The sequence below is a fragment of the Furipterus horrens genome, unplaced genomic scaffold, assembly GCF_987537825.1.
Source record: "Furipterus horrens unplaced genomic scaffold, mFurHor1.1.pri manual_scaffold_4, whole genome shotgun sequence".
Lineage (NCBI taxonomy): Eukaryota > Metazoa > Chordata > Mammalia > Chiroptera > Furipteridae > Furipterus > Furipterus horrens.
The window spans coordinates 42830159-42856712 of record NW_028327174.1 but is presented as its reverse complement, the minus strand read 5'-3'; the positions used below and the strand labels follow the sequence as shown (position 1 = coordinate 42856712).

Below are 26554 nucleotides of genomic sequence, written 5' to 3'. Positions count from 1 at the left end.
TTGGTCCTTAGTACAATCAAAATTTGTATAGATTATTCTAGTTAAGCCATAAGTGTCAACATGTAAACTTGTCTTGATCAAAGAATTTTTCTAGCAAACTCTAAAAGAAAAAAAAAGAGTAAAGCAGACACTCAGGAGGCAGGTTTTCCACTACTTACCAGGAGAGTGCCCTTACACAAGTTACTTAACCTCTCTGTGACTCAATTCCTTACCTGTATAATGGGGATAATATTAGAACTCATTCCTAAGGTTGTCTTCAGGGTTAAATTATGTAAAGAACTCAGAACAGTGCCCAGGTGGTAATGAATACCACCAAAGTGTTCATTACTTTTATTTAGACTTCATTATACTTGCTCATCCCACCATGATTTGAAGACTTTTATCTTCAGGTTTCTCTCTACTAATGCACTTTCATACCCAGACTTAATCTTCCATATTCTTCTCTACCAATCAGAGACATTATATCATTAAATTCTCCTCAGAAAGCCTAACAAGATTAGCTCCACCCTTGCTCTGAATAGTCCTTAAATATGCTGCATTGGCACATGAATAATTAAGTCTTGATTACCATTTCTTGCATTAGTACAAAATAAAGTCTGTTCAAAGAATCTAGCACATATTTAATCAAAAGTTATTATTATTTGATAAACAAAAGAAACTGACAACTAGGATTAATTTTTTAATTTAATAAACCTATGGATGTAAATATGATTTTTTTAAAGAAAAGACATATGTATGCAAGCTATTTAAGTTTAAAAAACATGGGAAGTAAAATAAAAAGCTTTTTATTTATAGAAAAAGTTGGATAAACTGAGAGAAAAGCAGAAAGCACTATGGGGAATGTAGAGTAATTGCACTGAAGTGTTTTTATGTATATTGTTTCCCAGTGAAAATTTGAAGGGGAAGTTACTTTTTAGTTCTTTGGCATATCCAGAAAACATTAATGCAATGATCTGCAGATATCATAAAAGATACACAATAAAAACATATTAAATCATTGAGAGAAATAATTTAGTTATCTTTAAATAAAGAAGCAACTATTTTTAATGTTGCTTGCCTAAAATAAATTTTACTGAATTTAACTTATTTGATTATTTGGTTTTAATACATAACTTAATTGTTCATGAAAATGAGTTACAGGTTCAGTTTCTTTTTATGTGGACTGCTAAGTAGTACTAACAATCTTACAGTTGAAAAGTTGATTCGTATCCATAGGCAAGTGAGAAATTAAATAAAGTAAGGCTTTAAAAATAAATTACTAGAGCTTTCTGTCGGTGGACGCCGCTGAGTAAGCATCGTTCAAGTCTCCTGCCCTGAAGTCGTCATGTCTAAGTCAGAGTCTCCCAAAGAGCCGGAACAGCTACGAAAGCTCTTTATTGGAGGTTTGAGCTTTGAAACAACAGATGAGAGTCTGAGGAGCCATTTTGAGCAATGGGGAACGCTCACAGACTGTGTGGTGATGAGAGATCCAAATACCAAGCGCTCCAGAGGCTTTGGGTTTGTCACATACGCCACTGTGGAGGAGGTGGATGCAGCCATGAATGCTAGACCACACAAGGTGGACGGAAGAGTTGTGGAACCAAAGAGGGCTGTCTCAAGAGAAGATTCTCAAAGACCTGGTGCACACTTAACTGTGAAAAAGATTTTTGTCGGTGGTATTAAAGAAGACACTGAGGAACATCACCTAAGAGATTATTTTGAACAATATGGGAAAATTGAAGTGATTGAAATCATGACTGACCGAGGCAGTGGCAAAAAGAGAGGCTTCGCTTTTGTTACCTTTGATGACCATGACTCTGTAGACAAGATTGTCATTCAGAAATACCATACTGTAAATGGCCACAACTGTGAAGTGAGAAAAGCCCTATCTAAGCAAGAGATGGCTAGTGCTTCATCCAGCCAAAGAGGTCGAAGTGGTTCTGGAAACTTCGGAGGTGGTCGTGGAGGTGGTTTTGGTGGGAATGACAACTTTGGTCGTGGAGGAAACTTCAGTGGTCGAGGTGGCTTTGGTGGTAGCCATGGTGGTGGTGGATATGGTGGCAGTGGGGATGGCTATAATGGATTTGGTAATGATGGAAGTAATTTTGGAGGTGGCGGAAGCTACAATGATTTTGGCAATTACAACAATCAATCTTCAAATTTTGGACCCATGAAAGGAGGAAACTTTGGAGGCAGAAGCTCTGGCCCTTATGGTGGTGGAGGCCAATACTTTGCCAAACCACGAAACCAAGGTGGCTATGGCGGTTCCAGCAGCAGCAGTAGCTATGGCAGTGGCAGAAGGTTTTAATTACTACCAGGAAACAAAGCTTAGCAGGAGAGGAGAGCCAGAGAAGTGACAGGGAAGCTACAGGTTACAACAGATTTGTGAACTCAGCCAAGCACAGTGGTGGCAGGGCCTAGCTGCTACAAAGAAGACATGTTTTAGACAATACTCATGTGAATGGGCAAAAAACTCGAGGACTGTATTTGTGACTAATTGTATAACAGGTTATTTTAGTTTCTGTTCTGTGGAAAGTGTAAAGCATTCCAAAAAGGGGTTTTTAATGTAGTTTTTTTTTTCCTTTTTTCTTTTTTTTTTTTTTTGCACCCATGCTGTTGATTGCTAAATGTAATAGTCTGATCATGACGCTGAATAAATGTGTCTTTTTAAAAAAAAAAAAAAAAAAAAAAAAATAAATTACTAGAAAACAGTACTCTGCTGGCTATCTAATAATGTATATTAAATCACTCCATAATTGCTTCACTAGATATATTATTAAATTTCTAGAAAATATACATGGTGCTTACCTGAATGTTATTATAGCCTCTAAAATTTATACAACAAAGACAAACTTGAAATTACATGTAATCCACATTAGTAAATACTTGTTGAATGCATACTATAAACAATGAGTTAAATATTCTGACTGATACATTTCTACTTTCATACAACTCACAAGATGCAGAAGAAATGTACGTAATTGTCAAAAACTTACAGAAGTAAATCTGCATTTTGTACGGAGGTCGGCAAGTGTGAGGAGGGCTTATCCAGGGAACAGATCTGTGTTAGGTTTTGACTGAAGAGAACAATTAAATAGCTGTGTCTGCACAGCGCAGGACGGAAGGCAAAGTGAAAAAGCAGGACGACAGTGCTACATAACTGCAGGGGTGGCCAGTGGCAGGGGTGTGCATGAGAATGGCGCCCCCTACAGTGTGTGGGACCAGTCTATGTGACCACATACCATAGCCCTGCGGGGAGAACTTTCTAGTCAAAGAAACTCAAAACAAAGAGAAAATGGTTGCAAATGGCCAAAATTAACTAAAGACGTGGGCTGAGTGGAGTGAAGAGTTTGTATAGAGATGCATAGTAAGAGACGCAATTGAAAAGTTATTTATCAACCTTAACATGGTAGGGAAACAAGTGAAATGAAGGGTTGGACAGTAGTGCCCAAGGATCCTATTACCTCTGCAATTCCGTGAACCTAAACTAAGTCTGACTACAAAGCACAAGCACTTGTGCAATAAACTGGTAAATTCTGCAGTGAGGAATAATATGATGTAAATAATAGCTATACAATGGCAAAGTCAATAGAGTAAGGATAAAATTGTCATCTTGAAAATTTTACCTGACAAATTAAAGAAGCTCCCTCCTTGGCTCGATTGGCATCCGCTCCCAATAGAAGCAAGCATTCAGCCATGATACTGTTATTTTGATCACAAGCTCTCTCCAGCATCACACTTTTTAACTCATCATCCATAGCTAATTTTGCAAAGCACTTGCAACAAAGGTTTAGAAACTAAAAAGAATGAAAAGAAGGGTTAGAGTCTGCTAAATACATAACAGTTTAGCATACAGGTGAACAACATTGTACCTGTTGATCCTTTTGTTCCGTGAGACTGGAAGACATCTGATGAAATATTACTGAATCAAAGGAATAATGCACCAACAGCTTGGAAAAAGACACTGACAATTCCAGCACAGTGAGGACTGTCTGAAATCCCTGAAAGCATGTCCAGAAATAATAAAAACATAAGCAATTATGGGCAAAAAGAACAAATAAATAATATAAAACAGAGCTTGTATATGATATTTAAAACCTGAGTTCACTTAACAAAGTAGATGTATTTACTAGGTTTGTACTTTAAAGCTATAAACCTTGAAACAATCCTATGAATACACCTTGCTCTCTCGTTGTTAACAAATATAGTAGGCACACAGAGAATAAAATGCTAATTAACAAAGCAAGAAAAATACTTAATCCACTAATATGTAGCTTTTAAAAATCACTGTCTGAAGCCATTCCTACAGGATGAAAGCAAGATATTAATCAGGATTAGAACAGCACAGTCAGCAGGATTACAGACCCAAACAGTCCAGTAAAGTGAATTTTTTATTGTAAGATTGCAGATTAGCTTCTCTAGATAGCCCAGCATTTCCCCAATATTTTGTGCTTTCTTCTGAAACTTAAACCTCAAAAAGACAAATCTGAGCTCCCGATTTCATTCACGTTAAGTGTATTTAAGAGAAGCTGGAAGGCACTCTGGAGCTTACATCCTTAAAGCAAATTATTTTTAAAGAACGAATCAGTCACACCATTACTTTCAGAATCACCTAAGCATGTTTCTGAGAGTTGTCTGGGCTGTCCACTCATGTGAGATTTTACAGAAAGAATGAACTTTGCTGGAGAAACTCACCAAAGATCAACTTAACTTTTCAGATTTTCAATATCTGTCCATTTCATAGATTAAAGAAATAATCAAAATATTAAAATAATTATTTTGCACACTTTAGACACCTAAGTTCTACAAATACTTCCTAACACGTGATAAGAGAAGTAGTCTTAATTTATGCAGGTCAAGGGAAGCGTGGTCCACCCACCTCTAGGGCAGAGGTCCTGCAAACAAATAAATGCAGCCACAAAGAGGAAGTGCAAATGTGCAGAAGGCACATAATTCAAATTAAAAACTTATAAACACAGAAGTGGTCAAATGAAATATGCTGGCAGGCCAAATTCAGCCCCACTGGTCAACCGTTTACAACCTCTACTATAGTGATCTTAGCATTTATGCCCAGAAGAATTAACTCTGAGGAACTGGGCACCAAATCATTGCTTTCCCCTTGGATTACTTTTAATCAGTTCTGCTTGGCTTTAATTAGTCTAGGTGGAAGCACACTATAAAGAGCAGATTTATAAAACACACTGTTGTTTTAAATCTAAGAATGTTGTGTGCTCAGCAGCACTTTAAAATTTAAAACTTTATATCCGTTATCTCATGTACTAATAATGTCTCTGCAAAGGTTAGAACCTAGACAATATTATTCCTGGTCAATGCTTCCATTCATGAAAATATTTGCTGAGTACGGTTTATGAAAGTTGCAGACTCTAGTACTAAAAATTACAACCACGGCAGAAAGTCTTTTAAAAACTACCTGTTTTCACAACATTAGGAGAAAAAGATCCTGAAACAATTTATTTCTTAAATATTGCCTTAATTAACCCTAAGCCAATATCTTGAATTCCTAATAAAAACAGTGATTATATGTCACATTTTAAATTTTGCTTGATGAAAAAGGTTTAAAATATTGTTCCACTGAAAGAAAAAAAATCAAGGATCAAAATTACTATAGGAGCAGCCCACAACAAAACAGAGAGTGATAAACTTCAGAATAATTATAACTTCTATTTATATAAAATCCAAGCAAATGAAGCTCAGCTACCTGGAATTTCTTTAGCACACTCTTTCATGAAAAAAAAAATGGCAAAAAAAAAAAAAGATGATTTTAAAGTTTTAATGATGAAACACAGGCTCTTTAAAGATTTAATACAATTCTCTCCACCTTCTACAATTAAAATACTACAAAATAATAGATGGTTTTCAGTTTTAACTAGAATATCTCCATAAATGCAAAGTGGGGTTATACCAACTGCTCTGAAATAAATCTGCACAAGATCAAATTCCCTTCAAGATAATGTACATACCTTAGTCTGTAATTCAGCAACATCCTTAAATCGTTGTAAGCTGGAAACCAGAATTTTTGCCAGCAGATGCCCAGTTCCCATGAATAAATTCTTCTTTGTAATCAAGCATCCTATAAGACTTAAACCCAGACACTGAATTTCTAGAAGAATAAAGGAAAAAAAACAGAGTTAATTGTTTTTCAACTCAAAACTAAAGAAAAAACTTTAAAACATCCCTCCAGCAACTAAAGATCTATAATAATCTGCTATAAATCCTGAGTTCAAACTGTACCAACCTTGGTCATCTGGATACATCTGCAGTGTCTGAAGCATCGAATCAATAGCACCTTCCAGAGATAACACCTCTACTGCATCAGGAAAACGTGCTATAGAAGAAATTACTTTTAATCCACATTTCTGAATCCCAGGATTTCCAATGAACTAAAGTCAAAAGGACAATTAAGAATATTTGCTCTTAAAAATGAGTTCTTAATACTTATTTAAAGCCTGTTATAGACTGATCAAATATAAACTATGTATTTAAATAAAGATTAGAATCCTTAATTCTACCTCATATTACTAATTACTACTATTCATTATTAAGGTTAAGAAACTAGCACTTTAATACTATTGAGTACCTGTTCTGTGTCAGGCACTGTGTTAAATACCTTACGTGCATTTTTTTCATAACAATCTTATTAATGCACACTCATTTCATTGCCAATAAAGGATGAGTTCACTAATGGTTAGGGGGGCTTGGGTATCTAGTCACACATTTACATAAATTGCTATATTGAGACCAAATCAAGGATGTTTGATCCCACAGTCAACATATTTAACCAGTAAAATGCAATGCTGCCTGTCACCACAGAAAATACTGATTGAGAATTTATTCTGTAAGTTCTTTACATGTCTTATCTCATTTATACCCCCTCAACAGCCTTGTGTAATAGGTTCATCAAACTTTAAAGATGTAGGAGCAAGAGTTCAAGTCACACAGCTAAGTGTCAGGCCTGAGTCTTGAATGTAGATGTGTCTGCCCTAAAAGCCCAAGATCTTAATCCTCTTCCAAACTTTTAATTTCAATTCTTCCAGATGATCTGACATTATTTACTGATATTCTATAATAGAGGCCACTTCTTTTTCCAGGCCATCCTACTCACTAACAGACGAATACAGTCAACAACACACTTTCCAACCATGTGACAATCACAGCCACACCTCCCCTCCTTTGATGTCTGTGACAAAGAGTTAACTCTTTTATACTGTTCATCTCTGCTTTTCCGTGATGCTCTCCAAACCTCTACTGCGATGTGAATGCCCACCAAGTAAATAGCCTTCCTTTCAAAAATGACAGTGCTACCCTTCCCAGGACAGGACTTTTTATTTCATGTACACTAGTCGTTGTACCTCCACTCCAAATCTGACTGACCCAGCAGAGAGCTGAATTAGCTTCAAGCCAGACCTCAAGCTCCTTTTCAACCAAAACCTTCTACCCCGTAAGCTCTCTCACTTTCATACCGTCAAAACACATATTTTCATTCCTTTATCAATCTAGACCCTCAGTGCCTCACAGTTGTTCTTATTCTGCATCTTTTTGTGTACAGGGTGTAGGGTTAGCATCATTTTCTCACCCCGTGCCCTTCTCCTCTGTGTGTGGTATTTTCTGCCCTAAGTATATTGGCTGTAAATGCTGTAAACATTTTCGTGGTGCACAACTAATTGGCCATAAGGCAATTTCTCCATAAAAGATAAAATAACAAAAAATAAAAGAGACATTAAAAAGGACATAGTAAAAGATGAAAGGTTAAAAACAAAAACTTTTTAACTTTATTAAAAATGAAAATACATTGTTTTGGGAGTCTTTTATTCATAGTTTTATACCTTTTTTGGGGGGGGGGGTTGTTGATTCATTTCCTTGCTTAGCATTGCACTGTTTCATTTTCACTGCTATTTCTTCCTTCCTTGAGAGAGGTATGAGTTTCCCACTAAAGAAGAGATAATTAATGCCCTTAAAAACTGTTGTGAATTAGTAGCCACATCTTTCTTATTTGCCACAGCTGGATAAACTTTTGGTTTTGACAGGTGGAAGGACCCCTGTGCTCACCAAAGGACTGGCAAACTACATTACCATTGTCTAATACAGTGTGCAATCTGGCTTCACCCACTGTTTTCAGATCACCACGTCTACTCCCTACTGTGGAGACCATTACAAGGGCTAGGATTTATATAATATGAAAATAGGAATACTGCAAGCATTTAGTCAATGGAGAATTGAAACCAAACTGACAACTAGTTTAAATACATTAAGTCTGTCAAATGTACATCAAGCCATCCACTGGTTATTTTATCTTTAAGAAATTGCCTTAGAGCCAATCTATTGCACAGCAAAAATGCTGTGGAAAAGATGTTTATGGCAAAAAAAAAAAAAGCTTGCGGCACAGGTGCCTAGAACCTCTCCTCCATCGCCTCACTGCTCAGCTTGGACATCGTTTCATCTACGATTTCACCTATCATTTCACCAAGACACTCACATCCTTGCCTCCCTTGGACTGTTTCCTGTCATTAACTCCACCTTAACAAGTCTTTGGGTAGTAAAAGTACATCAGCTTTAGAGCCAATTAAATTCGGGTTTAAATTCTGTGTCATCACTTAACAGTTCCATGAATATGAGAACCATTAAAACGAATGAAATAACATTTTCTCACAAGTGGTATTTACTCCAAAGGTGCAAAGTGGAGCTAGAGGGATGGCTCAGTATGTGTGTCTCGGCTTCCTCACCTCTAAAATGATCCCAATGCCAAGTGGGTACTTGAAATATCGGCAGGATCACTTTTGTAAATTATGATTGTCTAGCCACTATGCTGTATACATAGAACTAATATAAAATAATATTAAGTAGCAACTGTAATTGAAATAAATTAAATTGAAAAACTTAAATGATCCTAATAACGTTGGGTCCTATTGAGAATAAAATGAGGTAATCCATCGTGCAATAAACACTGAGTCATGGCCACAGTTCAGGCCTTGGACTAAAATTCTCCTCAGATAAAAGGTACTTCTAAGTGAGAGAAAGATTATACTTAAATTGTTCTTCCATTCCATCAAACTACCACTTTTCTTTCATTTCTAAACCTATTAATAGAAAAGCCTACACCCACTAACGCTACATTCTCCCCACCCCTTAATTTCATATAATCAGACTTCTGTCCTAACCACTCTGAATTAAAACCATTCAAAGAAAAAAGTCCTTGAGTAATTGAATTGCTGCTTTTTTCCTTCCTTGATTTCCATGACACAATATGCCCTTAATTATTCTCAAACTTTAAAACCATTAATTTGCCCATCTCCTTCACAATCTCTTCTTTCAAGTCCACACTTTGTCCAAAGTCCTTTTCTTAAACTCTTCTATTCATGGATGGTATTTCATACACTAACATGGCATCAAGTCACAACAAAAGCAACACTACAATGATCACATCAAAATTTATGCAGTACTTGCCATGTGCCAGACATTCTTTTAGGCAATTCATATACACCTCATGTGATCCTCACAACCACCCTATGATGTAGACACACCATTGTTATCCTTATGTTATAAATGAAAAAAATTGAGGCCCAGGAACTCTTGAGCAGATAACTCAAAGCACAAGTGCAAACTCTCTTAAGCTCTTCAGCCCACATTTCTCTTTGCTTGACACCAGTATGTTGAACTCAGATGTTCAAAGCCAAAGGTCTATTATCTTTTCCAGAAAAAGTCCGACTGTCATTCTAAACTTTGATAGCAGTACTGTCACTCCTGCTTCCACAGCACGGCCAGCTTCACAGGTGTACCCTGTGCAGTCACACGGGGCTCTGTGATTTGAATCGCCCCACATTCAGTTCCATGCTCTACTGCCACCGTCCCGAAATTCTTAATTTCTAAACAAGGGTCTTGCATTTTCATTTTGTACTGGGCTCCGCCAATTCTGTAGCTGGTCCTGCTCCTGAGCTCAAAATGCATCATAGGCTTATTTTTTATTCTAAAATTAAATCAAACTGATATTTATAAAGCAGCTATTCGTGCCCTTAATACCATCACCTTTAACAAGTTTCTACTCAGTTAGTAGTTTTGCTACCTTGGGGCGCCCTGATTTCTAACTATTTCAGATGCACTTCAATAATGACTAATGATTTGCAACAGGAAATCTGTGATTTGTCTATGCAAAAAGAGAATTCATTGTATCACATTATTACATGTGATGGAGCCCAAATAAACTATTTGATATTTTAAAATAATGGCATTTGATTTTTGACAGTTTTATAAATTTGAAAAAATGTACATGTATACATGATATTCACAAGCCTAAAATGACCCTTTTTTCATTTATCTAATGTTATATCTTGAAAATAGTGATTTATTGCATTATGGTTCAAATGGGGATTAAAATTGATTTGCTAGTTTATACTTAGTAGGTGATGACCAAATGAATTTTTTGGAAGTGGCAATGGAAGGGTACCTACAAAGTTTAATTAGAAACATCCTATCATCCATGCTCCACAATTACGAAGTATTTTCAGAAAATACATAAATAATTGAAATGGTTTCTCTAATGAGAGGGCTAGAGAGCTTAAGGCCAGCCTCTTAACTAGTTTCTAGCTTAATCAATTGCAAATCAGAAAAGCCTTGCCAGAAAAAAAAAAAAAAAGATTGAATGTATAGCTTGAAAAAAAAAAAATCATAGTCTAGGAGGACTAACCTTGAGATATATCATAATAAGTGGCTGGATTTCATAAAAATATTCCTTTGAGAAAACAGGTAAAAACATCATCATTTAAAAAAAAAAAAAGGTCTCAGACTTTTACACTAAAACATTCAGTACTACAAGACAGTGAAATGCCTACAAAGTTTTCAAAGAAAGAAAATAAAACCCTAATACTTTACAACAAATCAAAATGTTTTTCAAGAGCCCACATATAAAACACCACCACAACCACTGTAACAATGTTCAAATGTTCAGGCATTAAACCTTTAAAAAAAAGCCTCAGACAACTAAAAGATGAATTGAAAATCTATAACCAAAGGACTTGCAGGGAAAATTGAATCCATGGAACTATAGGAATAAGCTGAAAACAGGTAATATTTTTTAGAGTTGAATGTAAATATTATAAACCCTGTCAATGTAGAATTTAACAAAAATTGGTGAGAAAACAGGTAAAATTAACTAACATTTATTGAGTACCTACTGTGTGCCAAGCATTGTACTGAGTACTTAACATTAATTATCTCATAAAAATGTTCATAATAACCCTAAGTGAAAAAATGTCTATTATCCATTTACAGATAATAAAACTGAGACTTTAAGGAACTTGTCCAAGGCACATTGGTCTATAGGTAGTAGAGCTGGTATCTTAATTCCAGAGCCCACAAATTTAACTATCAGAAAATTTGGTAAATCAAAACTGTAAAGGCGAATGCTGTATAATCTGCTCTAATTGAGTAGAAGAGGGGAGCTGAAGACATAAGGAAGAAAAGGTACACTAATTTCATCAAAAGAGTGTGCATAATTTTAACATACATGAAAGAAAAAAATTGAGTTACCTGACAGCTATGTTCATATTCATGGAAAATTGGAGCTCTTTCCACAGGAACACAAAAGGAGTCTTAACCAGTTTTTAATCTTTACACAGAATCACATAATTTGGAAGTAGTATAATTTATTTAATTAGGATCTGTTGATAGGCATTGTATTGTCAGGATAGGCTAAATTAAGCTGTAATAACAATCCCAAAATTTCATAGGTTCAAAAACAGAAAAAATTCAATTCTCACGCCTGCTTCCTGTGTGTTTTGGGCAGGAGGGGCCTCGGTTCATCACAGCCACCCAGAGACGGCTGCCAGTGCAGCAACCCCCATCTCAGCATTGCCCCCCACAGTGCCTGAGAGGCATTCTGAAAGCTGTCTCGTGAGCATGGAAATATCCGGTTCAGAGGTGACCAGTTAGCACTCTTTGGCCAAAACTGGTTACATGATCCAACCTAACCACAAAAGGGTTGATTAATAGCATGCCCGAATCACCAAAAAATGGAGAACTGAGAACATCTGGCAAACAGCATGAATGATTACCACGTAATGATTTAGTTTGTTGCCACAGTTTTCTTTTTTCAAGTAATGCCACAATGAACATTCTTTTATTTAAAAAAAAAATTGTACCTATACAAATATATCTATATTATAAATTCTTAGCATGGAATTGCTAGTCATAAAACATGTCTATTTGAATTTTGATAGATATTACTAAAATTACCCCCAAATTATGTGGCATTAACCTTCAGGGCCACTATCACACCACTTTAATTACTAAAGTTTTATAATATGCGCATTATCTGTTGGAGATGGGCCATATTGATGATCCTAATTTTCAAAATTCTCCTGGTTATTCATGCATATTATTTATTTAATTTTCTTAAATTTTTATACTAGCTTGTCTTGTGCCAGAAAATACTATTGTTATTTTTATCAATTTTCATTTTTTTAATTAGTCATTTTATCAAAAAAATATGGTATATATTGTTATATGTTCAACTCTTTTGTATCTCTCAGCTGAGTTTCACAGTTTCCTTTAGTCCTCTAAACTTTTTTGTACTTAATTCTTATGTGATTTCTCTTTGTTGCTGTTACTTTTGCAAACAGATTCTTTCCTTCTCTGCATAGTATTTACAATTGAGATAAAGATCTTCAGTATTTGAACAGGGTACATTTTGCCTCAAGGCTTTTGCAAAGCACACAGGCTTTTTGCTTTCTGTCCATTTAATCAGAACATTAGTTTGACTCTAAGTTCCCTGGCTCTGACAGCAGCAGAGTCTCTGCATACAAAGCACATCCCACCAAAATGTGGGGAGATCTATTTCTACTTTGTTCTCCAGAAACAATACTGGGCAAACAGATCTCTCTGGAACAGGTGACTGGAATTTTTCAGGTGTGGGAAAACCTAAAAGGATCAGGCATCAATGGAACATCAATGTTCCAGACAGATTTTTAACTTCAGCCTGATTGTTATTGAAATTGTATATATCCGAACATTAATTCATTTTAATAAACATGTTTCATAGCCTTGGTTTTGTACATTTTAGTTGAACTTTGGGTTCTCTCTTATTTGGAATTCTGCTCCCCAAGAATGGACTTATTTTTAATAATTCATCTTATTGTGTCTGCAGTATTTTGCCCTAACATCTCTGATGCTTTGTAACTTAATACAGAGTGAGACAGTCAATCACAGAATTTTAGAGCTAAAAAAATATTTCCATTTATCTTTTTAGGTTTAAAGTATTTTTGTTAATCATGGTGAAGGATCAGGGGGATTATACAGAGGAGGTTTTTTTAAAAAGAAAACATGGTCACTTCTGTTTCCTCATGACCCTAACTTTCTACCTCCAAATGACAGTCACTGTTTAGTAAGATGCTGTGTGTCATTACTCGGATGTTGGCATGGGAAGTAAGTGTGGGGACAGATTTGTCAACCACTTCTCTTAGGATTATATAGCAAAAAAAGAAAAAAAACAAACGTAAGACCAGGGAGCTGCCTGATATTCTTGGTATCACAGTACTTACTGTAAGAGCTGGGTCTCTTGACTCACGACTCCTTCAACTACATCACACATATTTGATAACTTTAGTGACAATGGGCTAACTAGAATCGGAGCTCTCTTAAGGCTTTTCTGGTACCTCTTGCTTCTCATGAATGCATACCACAAAAAAAATTAACTGCTGCCTCCTCTATGTTCCTAAAACATTGTTCATGAAGCTGGTACCGCTCATAAATGCTAATGCAGAATACCTGGCTTTATGCACAACTTTATTCCCCACTCCATGGAATCCATGACAGAGGATATAAAACATATTCATCTATGTTCTCCCAGTACATAACACAATTCCTTTCACATACTTATTTTCCTCCAAAATTCAAAATTCAAATTCAACCTATTGTATTCCAATGTTCAAGAATCATATTAAAATTTGAGTATAAATTACTCAAATGTCGCATAGACAATTGCATGATAAAGTTCAGTTGAAATTGAATTTATAAAGGAGATCTAATTAATTCACGACATTTGTAAAAGTATACTAAATCACGTGGAATCATTTCCATTAATGACCTTGACTGCTCTCTTCCTTTCATAAAAACATTAACCCTAATCATTCTTTACTTCTTCACTCTACCTTTTGTAAAGAACCAATTTATATCATGTTAAACTTCCAAACCATCTTAGTTCCATCAATGCCTTTGCCTTGCACAATATAAACATAATTTTTCTCTTCTCCTCTTTCTATACTTAGTATAATCACTGATTGTAGTAATTATAATATATTATCACAAATGTACAGAGACCTGTAACTACCTAAAAATGGGGAAAAAACATAACATACTAAACTACTTCAGAAGTTGTCTCTGAGGAGAGCAATGAAATCAAACAAAGGCAATCAAAGAAGACTTTCCTGTTGTGCCCTGTGTGTCTTCATGGACTTGATCTTTCAAAATGGGACCAGAAAAGAAAGACAAGCAACTGTCAGGGGAGACAGACAAAACAGTAATTACAGCTCCCACATAGTTCCTGACTTCACTCCCGAAGCTTAGCTGCACATCTAGCTCTGCACCTGATTGGGCAAACGTGAGCGGCCTTGTGTTAGTAACAATAAAAGAACCTGTCTGAGTCAGTAGTTGATAGAACACTTAGAGCTGATAACTGTAGTTCATAGTATACTTGTCTTAGCAGAAATGGCACATCTCTTCACCCCTACATTCCTGTTGTCACCTTACCACATAACTTCTGTAGCCACATAACTTTCTACTGTTGGAGTAAACAGAAGATGGAAAACTTACACTAAAAATGTTGCCTTATTTCCCCAAAGTTCATGTTCTGGTTAACAGTATAAAGGCAGAAAACCTATATTGTACATACCCTATTTAACGATACAAGGACCAGTTTGTGAATATCATTCCTGAAACACTGTTCTATAACCACATTTAGCTTGAGTTGATATCCAGTATCTTCCATAAATTCTTCAGGCATGCCTAAAAGCAAAATAAATGCAAAAATACATACATAAATACATATTCACGTACATACTTTTCTCATAGGATTTAAGATAAACAGATTGTCACTTGTGAGGAATGATCATAATTAACTAGCAATATACATGTTGTACTTTTTTCTAAAATATGGTTTCTTACAAAAGAAAAGAAAAACCCTAGCCTCGCTTAGCTTAGGAATTTTTAAAAATAGTTCATCATTGCATATAAAATAAATACAGTCAGTGTGGATGTTTACTGAATTTAAAGTAGCAAGGAGTTCTTTTGGTGGAGGAATTTTCTGTAGCAAACAATCTACAATCTCTTCGTTGTATGAGTAGACTGTACTCATACAAGGAGCGAGATGATTTTGGTGCAACAATGGACAACTTAAGAAAAGCTCAGTTATTTGGACTACAAAAAAAAGTCAGATATAAAATGTAGGCATAAAAGAGCAGCCTTGGAATCATAGTGAACAGAAAAGAGATTTGCATTGTAGTATTATGCTGGGAAAGAGCATACAGTTTTCTGAAAAATCCTCTAAGGCTGTATAACAGTATTGTTATGTAAAGGAAACATATGCCTTAGTAAGCTACATTGTAGCTGAACTATCCCAAACTGTTGGAAAGAAATTGGAAGTTAAAAATTGATTATACAATAGAATTTAAAGTAAAATTATTATGAATGAATGCTGTTTCCAAAACCTAAGACTATAGGAACAATTATTAATAAACAATTACTTATAACCTTTTACTTTAAAATTTGTATTAACAAAAACTATAAATTGGCTGTACACAGCTTTTCATTTTTAACAATAATATGAATGTCAACTATCAGTAACTATGGTATCAGGACATTTTCCTACATAAAGAAAAAACCACAGTGAATAAGCCAGGCTGGATTCACAGACTCCTGTAATTTTGAGTACTTATTTTAAAATGTATTCAAACAGGTTCTGACATTCACTATAGCTGTATGACCTCGGGCAAGTCACTTAAATTCTCTGTATCTCATTTTTAGTTACCAAGACCACATTAACTTCTGAAGCTGCTCATTAATTATATCACCAGCAGATGTGACCACACAAAACTGGCCTGTTGAGTAGTAAAACCTTCATGCTACATATAACAAGTCTTACTAAACATCTTTCTTATGTCAAATCCAAATGAACATTTCCATAAACTTCATCTCTGGTTTTGTTACATCACTGGGAGTTCTACTATCCAGAATGGATATAATTTCCTTTCCACGTAATAGTCCTTTACATTGTATGGACTGCAAACTGAATGAGGGCAAAATCCGTAACTTAATCACCTCCAGGTTTCCAAGGGTTGCAAGCAAAGTGCTTTAGACATAACTGTTATTCAACACACTTTTGTCACCTTTGTTGCATAAATGTGTATTTAATAAAAATGCCTACTCTGGAGTCAGGCTGCAGAGGATGAACATCTGGCTCCATTATGTAAGCTGTGACCTTAAAACCTCTGCACTTTAGGAATCAGTTCCATCATCAGTAAAATGGCAACAACAATAAAAAGCAGTAATTGCTTGATGGGTTGTTGCAAGGATTTAAAAAGTTAATACATATAAAGCACTTAAAACAATACTTGACACATTTTAAGTCCTTCATATCATTAGGTACTACTGTTATTAGCTATGAATGAGGGGATTTTAATATAGTTTTTGTATTCTCCTGAGTCATCTCTTCTCCAGATTCAACAGATTCAGTCCCTCTTCCTGTTCTTATGGATATGGTTTTATACTCCTAATAATTTTCTTCTACACACTTTCCAATGTGCCCCTGTCTGTTCTTAAAGAATTTCACATTATTTCCACTAGAACTGACGTGAAGTCAAGAAAGAACAATCCAAAAGAGATTTCATTAAAATAACTGAGTCGATTATTATTTTTTAAAGCAACTGTTTCCAATAACTTCAGTAAGTTATTGGCATTTAAAACAGGAGAAATGTAATAGCACTAGATTGAAATAAACCTAAGAGCCATAATACCAGAGGCAATATGTGGTCTTAAATTGGATGCTGAATTACACAAATTTGCTTTAATAAACATCTTTGTTACAATTAAGGAAATCTGAGTATGGCCTAGTTAATGAATAAGTACATATACATCAGATATCTTAAAAGCACCTCAACTTAACATGTTCAGATCAGAACTGTATTCAACCTCAAAACTACTGGGGTACTGATACCATAGTTACTAATTAGAACAATATATAGTTATATATAGAACAATATGATAAGTGACAGTATTGAAAGGTAAGGCACACTATGGTTTGGTGTGGTATAGTGTAAATACGATGTTGTAGCATACAGTAAAGCAGACAAGCCTTTATCTAATAGGGAAATGTATTAATATGTTGATAACACATAAAATGTGTCTATTAATATATGTTTCTACACATAAAATATAATTTTAAAGTTATAAACTCATTTGTAAGGGTACCCATTTAATACATCTAAACATCACTGTAAATAAATCATTTAATGTATCATTTAAATACACCATTTAATATATCTAAAATATTATTGACTATTGATGTTGCTTCAGGATTAACCTAAGAACAGTAAAAGAAAAGAAAAACGATATTCGATAGTTGTTTTTATCTATAAGAATATGGTTTTTTTAAACTAATATAGCTAGTTCTAAATATCTTTTAGTTATCTTTAAAACTCAAATCCACCTTCAAAAAATAAGACTGACACCTTTAAGGATAATCAAAGGAGTTTTGTTTTCTTTTGATTTCTGCAACCTTCAAACAAAATTTAAGAAAGAACCTCACAGTAATATTTTTGAGCAAAATTACCTCTGTTAAATTATATATCAAAAATTAACTGACAACTATAAATGGGATACCATTATTACATTCCAAATATATTGGGTTGGCAAAAAAAAGTCCATATGGTTTTTTTCCATAAAATAAGACATATTTTTCATTTTCACCAATAACTTTATTAATCTGGAAATTTTGAGTATTTCAGCTATCTCCCACATGGTATAACATTGACTGTCCTTAATTAATGTCTTGATTTGATCACATCAACTTCGACTGGTCTACCCGGCTGTGGAACATCGTCCAGTGAGAAATCTCCAGCACGAAACTTCACAAACCACTTTTGACAAGTTCAATCAGTCACAGCACCTTCTCTATACACTGCACAGATCTTCTTTGGGTTTCAGTTGTGTTTTTACCGCTCTTGAAATAATAAAGCATAGTATACTGAAAATGTTGTGTATTTTCTTCTATCTTCAGTATTAAAATGGCTATACAAAAAATCACCAATTCTGATAAGCTTTTTAATTTTTTTTTGTTTACGCAATTCCTTTTTTTTTAACCTTTTAAAATCTGATAAAGCATTTTTTTTTTAAGATTTTTTAAATTGTTACTCTATTACAGTTGTCCCAATTTTTCCCCCTTAGCCCTCCTCTACCCACCCCACCCCACACCCCGCTCCCATAGTCAATTCCCACATTGGCGTCCATGCCCATGGGTCATTCATACATGCTCTTTAACTAGCCCCTTCCCCTTCTTTCCACCATTATCCCCCTCCCTCACCCCTTTGGTCACTGCCAGTCTGTTCTGGTTCCATGCCTGTGGTTCTGTTTTTTGTTAGTTTATTGTATTCATTAGATTCCTCTTATAGGTGAAATCATATGGTATTTGTCTTTCACCGCCTGGCTTATTTTACTTAGCATAATATTCTACAGTTCCATCCATGTTGTTGCAAATGGTAGAAGTTCCTTCTTTCTCTCTGCTTCATAGTGCTCCATTGTGTAAATGTACCACAGTTTTTTCATCCGCTCATCTACAGATGGACACTTAGGCTGTTTCCAGCACTTGGCTATTGTAAATAGAGCTGCAATGAACACAGGGGTGCATAAGTTCTTTTGAATTGGTGATCTGGGATTCTTAGGGTATATCCCCAGCAGCAGAATCACTGGGTCAAAAGGCAGTTCGATTTTTTAGATTTTTGAGGAAATTCTACACTGGTGCAAACAGAATGATACGTTTTGTTTTTTTTTTAATGCAGGCTGATAGGACAGCTGTCACAATACAATCTAGCAAAGTTGTTTTGAATGAAGTTAAAGACAACTAAGTGCTACCTTATAGAAAAAATCAAATGAACTTTTTGGTCAACCCAATACTCACTGAATAGCTATTTTTGGTCAAGATACCAGGGGATTAAAAGTAAACAACTGAATAAAGCCCTGTCCTAGAAAATATTTATACTCTATTACTGAGTATATTCATACTCAGAAATATAAAATGCCTATATGATGACAGATAACGGTAGGTTTAAAAGGACTTCATTTAAAAATGAAAAAAAAAAAACTGGTCTTCAAACTATTTAAAATTTTACAGAACCCAAAGAATAATATCTCTAATTGCAATAATCAGAAAGTCATGTCAAATGTACCTCCTATACTTCCATCCTCTCCCACATCGCTGGGCCCCACCATGTCTCACCAAACGATCATCGCCACCAACCCAGTATCCCCGCGATCAGGCTCGTGCCCGCTTCTCATCCTCTACACCCCAGTGCCATTGTTACAAGTTGCAGATTTGGTCATGACACAGCCATTTTTAAACACCTTTAATAAGTTTGAATTGACTTCCATTAATAAAGCACAAGTTCCCCAGTGTTGCATTCAAGGTGCTCACTTGCAGGCCTCTGCCTGTCTTTCCACATTCATCCCCAGGCACTGCTCCCTGCTCCACGCTTCACTCACCCCAGACCATGTGCACTTTCTCCTTCTGCTGGAAGCGTCCTCCATGACCTTCCTACCAGGTCAGCCCTGCTCACCGTCCAACATCAATATCACAGTCTCTGACCTACTCCTTTGAATAAATTGTGTATGCCTCCATCAGTATCATCACAGCCTTTATAAAAATATCTGTACTAGCTCCTCTCATACTGCCTAAAAATTAATTATTTACATATCCAGGTACCTCCGAGCTCCTAAAATAGTACAAATCATGCTTGCTTTATTTTCACTTGTCTTTCATACCTTGGTAGCCATCACAATGTTTAGAACATGAGACTTAATCAATATGTGTTGAATGAATGGAGGAGCACTGGAGGAGCAGGTGTTTTAAATGTGCTCTGAAGGACAAATAAGGTCACAACAGATGTAAGTGGGAGGTAAAGGGGTGGAGGGGTGGAAGCTATTGAGGTTAATGAGTAAAAGCCACATGGTTATATTTGAGAAAGATTAATTCAACAACAGGGTAAAAGGACTAAAAAGAGCCAAGAGAAGAAGTGTGAAAATTAGTTAGCTATTTTTATAGTTCAGACAAAAGCAAAACAAAAATAACTGGGCCTCAGTGATGCCAACAGAAATAGAAAAGAATTATTAGAGATGGGCACTCTCCTTGGAAGTAAAGCTCCACAATTTACACTGTAATTATTTCTCATGTAAATAAATTACTGAATTTTCTTATTAAATTTCATTATAAATTAATCTGGCTATTCTAGATCATTTTCCTTTATTTTTGGATTAGTGGGGAAAATTTGCATTTGTTTGGCAGGAAATGGTCCTTTAAGTTTTACCAAAAAATTAATAGCTGTGAAAAGTCAAAAATCCATTTAAATTGCTATCTCATCCCACAATCAATTACGCAACTTACCTGGAACTATGAAATGTAAAATAGCTCGAAGTGCCTCCAACTGCACTGCTAATGATGTTTCATGACTCTTCATAACTGTTATTATTTTGGGGGCCACTGCTGCCATTATATCCAGGGAAGTGTTACTAGAGATACAATATTGAAATACTTATATAAAAATACAAACTGATCTCACTGTAAAAGCACCAATTTGAAATAAGTGAAACATATTATCAGAAAAGGCTATATGAAAATGCATTTGAATTCAGAAATATGAGCATACATAATTTTCATTATTCCTTAACTGAACTTTAACCTCAAGGAGTTGAATTCACAGTAACCTAGGAATTCTTTGATTTAGTTTCAAACACTAACAACTTCCATATGATCTACACATGGCTTATTGGCAACAACACTCAAAAGTAGATGTCATTGTCCCCATCTTCCAGATGAAGCACTGAGGCTGTCAGAGATTAAATATCAGGTGACAGAGCCAGGGCTGGAAATGTGCACTCACCTGACTCCCAAGGCAAGATCATGCCACCTGCCTCTTCCAGAATAACAGCACCGTACTTCTTACACAGTATTCTAATTAGCTTTATTTCATTCAAGTCTTGACTCTTTAAGGTTACTTTAGCTATTCTTTCTAAATTTTATTATTTTATTTTCCATTACAGTATACATTCAATATTATTTTGTATTAGTACTCATATATTTTACAAAGTGGTTCCCCAATATTTCAAGTACCTGCCTGGCACCATACAGTTATTACAATATAATTGACTATATTTCATATGCTGCACTTTATATCCCATGATTATTTTGTAACTACCAATCTGTACTTCTCAATCCCTTCACCTGTTCACCCAGTCCCCCAACACCCCCATCCCTTTGTATCTATGAATCAATTTCTGTTCTATTTGTTTAGATTGTTCTTTATATTCCACATATAAGTGAGATTATATACTATTTGTCTTTCTCTATCTTATTTCACTTAGCATAATACACTCTAGGTCCATCCATGCTGTTGCTGACAGTAAGATGTCATTAATTTTTAGGGCTGAGTAGTAGTAATAAGGGCCATTTCCTTGCTTCGCATGGTTTCATGGTCACTAAGAGAGCATCCCTCTTTTCCATCTTAAAGCTTCAATTTAAACACATCCCCTCTTTGTAGCCTCCCTCCTTTGGTAACCCCAGCTGGGTTCTAACCACCATGCCTTTTACACATCACTGCCATTGCATTATCACACTATATTGTAAGTATCTGTTGATACATCAGTCTCCCAACTAGACAGTAAGTTTTCAGTGGCAAGCCTGTTGTCAAAGTTAACTTTGAATCCCCAGAACTGGAACTGTAAACATGTTACATGTGAGAAAATAGCCAAAAACATTAATTGCACAAATTCTACAAGATCTTAAACTGAAGGTTACTCCACTGTGTTTTCGCCTCATTTCATACACATTCACGGCCATAAAAAAATTACCATTTAAGATAAACTTCATTTAAGTGTTCAAGAGCAACATTTAAGTAAAAGAAATACAACACAAAGATATTACATATACAATATAAATAGATTAGCTGGATTGATGAGAAAAACAATGTAACCCCATTCCTTATAAGTCTATAGATGTGCTGCATACAATCCTCATGGTATTTTCATTTCATTTATTCATATTTAATAACAGTATAAATAATACCTATGATGTATTAAGTGCTTAAAAATGCACCAGGGTTTATCTTTATCTCTATTTTTAAATTAATTCGTTCAATTCTTACATTATAAACTGATAATTTATGACATTATTATTATTATTATCCCTCTTTACCAATGAGGCACCTGAAGTTTAGAGGCGAAATAGTTCGCTCAAATTAGTGGGAAAGCCAGGACACAAAATCAGTTTTTACTGCAACATCTGTGCCGTCTTTGTTCTTTTTATGCATGACAGGTTTCTGTACAGTCCATTTTTGTTTGCAATTTACTCAGACTGTGACAAAGTTACCTTACATTCTTTGGCATAATAAATTGCACAAAGGCACCGAGCATATCCTGTAGTCCGATCACCCACCCACAAATCTGATCTCTGTTGTACCACTAACCAGCCATGGAATCTTAACATCTCTGGACTTGGAATGGCTGTGAGTAAAAGTTTCCCCAGCTGAAGAACACACAGGAAGGGAAAATAAAGTCATTTCAAATGCAGGGAGAATCATAAATATTAGTTGTGAAAAAGCAACAAGTAGAAGCCATATTCTGATTTGAACTTTTATACTTTCCACACACAATAATTGGAAAAACTATTTAAGGTTATGTGCTGTCTAACTGCCATTTTGCAAAACATAGTCAACACCAAGCATAAAGCACAAAAGGAAACCTTCAACATATTTCTACCATCACAGATAAAATAACTCTATGATATCATGATATGAGATTATATTATACAATGTTTCAATTTTCAAATGCCTAGTTTTTCTTTTTAGTCTTAGAAATATGATTGAAATATTGCTATTCTACCTGGTCCAATATTATATATTCTGCATAAGTTTATGAATCTACATTACCTTCCTTCGAAAAGATGATTTAGCATTTTACAGCCACTTTCAGCCACTTCAGGAGAATGTATGTGCTTCTGCATTAACTCCAACACGTTCAGGTATATTCCTTTTGACAATAGGATTTTTCTGAAATTAACTACAAGATATTTTTAATGTTACTTGCAGAAATGAATGCACATTGCAATAAGACACAGAATACTGAGATAGTCCAAAATCATAGGAAATTATATAAAATACTTACATAATTTATATTTCATTGACAACTTAAAAGATTATTAATGTTTATTTATAATATATACCATTTCCAATTGTTTTTCATTTATTAACCATTTGTTGAGGTTTTAATCTTAAAAGTTTTATTCACCAAGTAGTCTGGTACCAATGTAATCATTATACCCTAGTCCTGTGAAAAGAGTGTTTTTGCAGAATTATGTTTTAAATAGTATCTTTCAAAATAAGAATGAAAGTTATATTTCATTCTAATAATTAAACCAGTTTCACAAAAATAACTGTACTTATACAGAGCTAAAATGCACTAGCTATACTAGGCACTAGTGATCTGGGAATAAGTCACAGGTATGTGCCCTCAGGTGCAAAGGAATGAAAAGCCTTGAGATAGATTGTAAATAATTATGTATTTTCACAAAGTAATACCAAGGCTTAAGAAACACATAGATATGCTTTATAACTAATTTTACTTTACATGTAGAAAAGTAACCATATCCCAACGATAACAATTACAGAATAATTTTCCTTTTCTAATAAACTTTCATTAAACGCAAATCCAATGTCTTAAAGTCTCCATATAAATATTGTTTTGAAACCTCCATATAGAAATACCAATTCCAGCATTATAAAATATAAAAATACTTTGAAAGCAGTAAAAAAAGAAATTTACAAAGTTTTAACTTAAGTACTATTTTGAAAAATGCGTTACCAATCTCAAACTGGGAAAGGAAAACAAGAGGACAAAACTCAAACAAATGAAAATGATTTACACATTCTAAATTACAGCCAAAAATATGAAAGAGTCATATTTTTAAAGACATCTAGAATATCACACACTAAAATGTGATAAGAAATTGGTTATTTTGCTTGGTTACAATAAAAGTTTTAATAACCACTCCTAAAGTGGTTAAATTCTAACCAGGGAGATACTTCAAAATATAGAAGTTATTCTACACAAGCAGTTTTCACATGCTAAGTGTGCCTCAGAATCACCTGCGAGGCTGTGAAAACACAGGTTGACTGGGTCCCAACTGCAGAATTTATGAATTAGTAGGTCTATATGGGGCTCTAGAATTTCCATTTTTAACAAGTTCTGATCCAAAGCCCACACTTTAAGAACCACTGTGCTGGACCTAATTTGAGACTTCAAAATTGAGAATACAAATTTCATGAAACACTAGACCTAGGAAAAGAAATTACACCATAGAGTCACTAGGGTTTACAAAACATTTTGCACATTTTACCTCATTTACCAACTGTCTACATGGTACTCTTGACCTCATCCATTCCATTTTAGTGATAATTTATCTGCTTTAAAAGGTCAGTAACAACATGCAGCTTCCTTTGGGTCTTTACTCGAAGAGTTGCCTCCTGTCGTGGCTGCCTAGCCACAATTTCACCTCCTCTGAGCCCTAACATAGACCCTCCAAAAACTTACTTCACTTTCTTTCTTAGCTACTGACATATCAGATATTTTTTTTTTTTTTTTGGCTTAAACAATAGGAATTTATTTCTTTTATTTTTTTTTATTTTTGGTTTTTCAATTACAGTTGTCCCCTTTTCCCCCAATTTCTCTCCCCCACCCAACCCACCCCCTCTTATTATCTATCTTCCCCACTAAAGTTTAAGCTCCACAAGCCTGGAATTTTTATTTAATTGATGTAACCCAAGTGCCTTAGGCATTGTGTGGTACATAGCAGGAGCTCAATAAATATTAACTGAGTTAATTAATTAAATGAAAAAAAAATGTCATACACAATGTTTGATTCTTTGCCTTGCAACTACAGTGGCAGAACCCAATTCTTCTGGCTGCCAACCCAGTCATTTCTCTAGAAAACCATATTCATTCCTGTATACCCAATGTTCTCAAGTGTCTTTCCACAAGAAGTTGCCCTTGAAGGTTGGTAGGTTGGTGAAGGAACTGCTCAATGCCCTAATTCTTTCCTGAGGCAGAATTCCAACAACAAAACAAAGGGATCTGAGGACAATTTTACCTGGCAGGTGGCCAAGAGCAAAGAAGGAAGTAACCCTCAGAAAGAGCAGAGAACTGGTTCTGAACAAAGATATCAAGGCTGACTTCAAATGTAACTCATCTTTAGACACCATAACAAGAAGCAGCCCAAATCTCACAAAATCATGGTTGTTTTGTTGGCATACCAATGACGATTTCCAGGTGGTTAAGAATGACAGAACCAAGACATGCTGTTTGTACATAGCAAAGGCTGTTCTCCTCTCTTAGGGGCCTCACACAAAAAGTCAAGTCCAGTCCCCATTCTCAGGAGTGAGATCCCTATGCAGCCTCTGTACAGGAGAAGACGGGAATTCTAGAAGAGCAGTTCCCTTCCTTACCACTCCTGCTGATTCTTTATACCCAGGGGCACCCCTGTCTGTTGCTAAGACCAGCCCAAGGCTTTTATTAAAGTGCTGAGAGGTGGAATGAGAAAGAAAAAAATGAAGAAGTGATTTTTCTCTGGATTTGACCTCTATCACAGCATAAAAAACATGAATGAGGAGGTTTCTTTACTCCTTTCACTCTACCCAGGATCTCTACTACACTAGTCCCTGTTTCGGGTTTTCAGTATTTTTCTCTCTTTTTTCTCCAAAACTACCCTGCAAGAGCTGCCAAGTTCCAATGCCTTTAACATGAGGTTTTTTTCCCAAAATTTTCTGGCAGTATTTCCTTTTCATGAGGACTGAAACCTGAACAGACTGTCTCATTTTTAAACCTCAAGAGTCTTTCCAAAGCTTTAACAGTGATTTTTACTCTCCTTAATAATATAAAGCTATAAGGTTCACATGTGAAAGACTTTTTAAAAAATGTATAATGGACAATTGTACCAGATTTTTAAATGATTAATATCTCTCTACTCGTTGCATATCTAGAAAGTTTTCTTAATTAAATAAATGGGACAGTGTATAAAGTTAAATATTTTTAAAGTGACCATTTGGTGCTTATTATAGGTACCAAAAAAGCATCCCACTGGACACAAGCTAGAAGTCCATTAACCAAAAACTGGCTCATAAAATAGAATATAGGCTATTTTGAAAAACTATACAGCCATTAAAAATGATAATGTGAGAATTTATATTTATCAACATGAAAGATGTAAATTTTGTTTACAGAAGAGTGTAATACACTTCCATTTCTGCAAAAAAAA

The 26554-nt window shown here is 35.1% G+C and overlaps 2 protein-coding genes across 2 annotated transcripts in view; one reads left to right on the top strand and one right to left on the bottom strand.

Annotated features, from left to right (window-relative positions):
* Positions 1 to 26554, bottom strand: part of LRRK2 (leucine rich repeat kinase 2) — a 143917-nt gene that overhangs the window by 82685 nt on the left and 34678 nt on the right. Inside the window, exons 12-18 of the mRNA XM_090273021.1 lie at positions 23175 to 23304; positions 20636 to 20760; positions 14879 to 14991; positions 6236 to 6380; positions 5961 to 6100; positions 3852 to 3980; positions 3606 to 3776 (exon numbers count right to left, since the gene is read on the bottom strand). Coding sequence (XP_090129147.1) covers positions 3606 to 3776; positions 3852 to 3980; positions 5961 to 6100; positions 6236 to 6380; positions 14879 to 14991; positions 20636 to 20760; positions 23175 to 23304 — 953 coding nt within the window. The remainder of the gene's footprint in view (positions 1 to 3605; positions 3777 to 3851; positions 3981 to 5960; positions 6101 to 6235; positions 6381 to 14878; positions 14992 to 20635; positions 20761 to 23174; positions 23305 to 26554) is intronic.
* Positions 1271 to 2432, top strand: LOC150011598 (heterogeneous nuclear ribonucleoprotein A1-like). Its single transcript, XM_090273020.1, has one exon. It carries the CDS (start codon positions 1325 to 1327, stop codon positions 2285 to 2287), a length of 963 nt encoding a protein of 320 aa, XP_090129146.1. The 5' UTR covers positions 1271 to 1324; the 3' UTR covers positions 2288 to 2432.

Bases quoted from the DNA above. Each gene is read 5' to 3' on its own strand.
- LOC150011598 (XM_090273020.1), top strand. From the start codon at position 1,325: ATGTCTAAGTCAGAGTCTCCCAAAGAGCCGGAACAGCTACGAAAGCTC.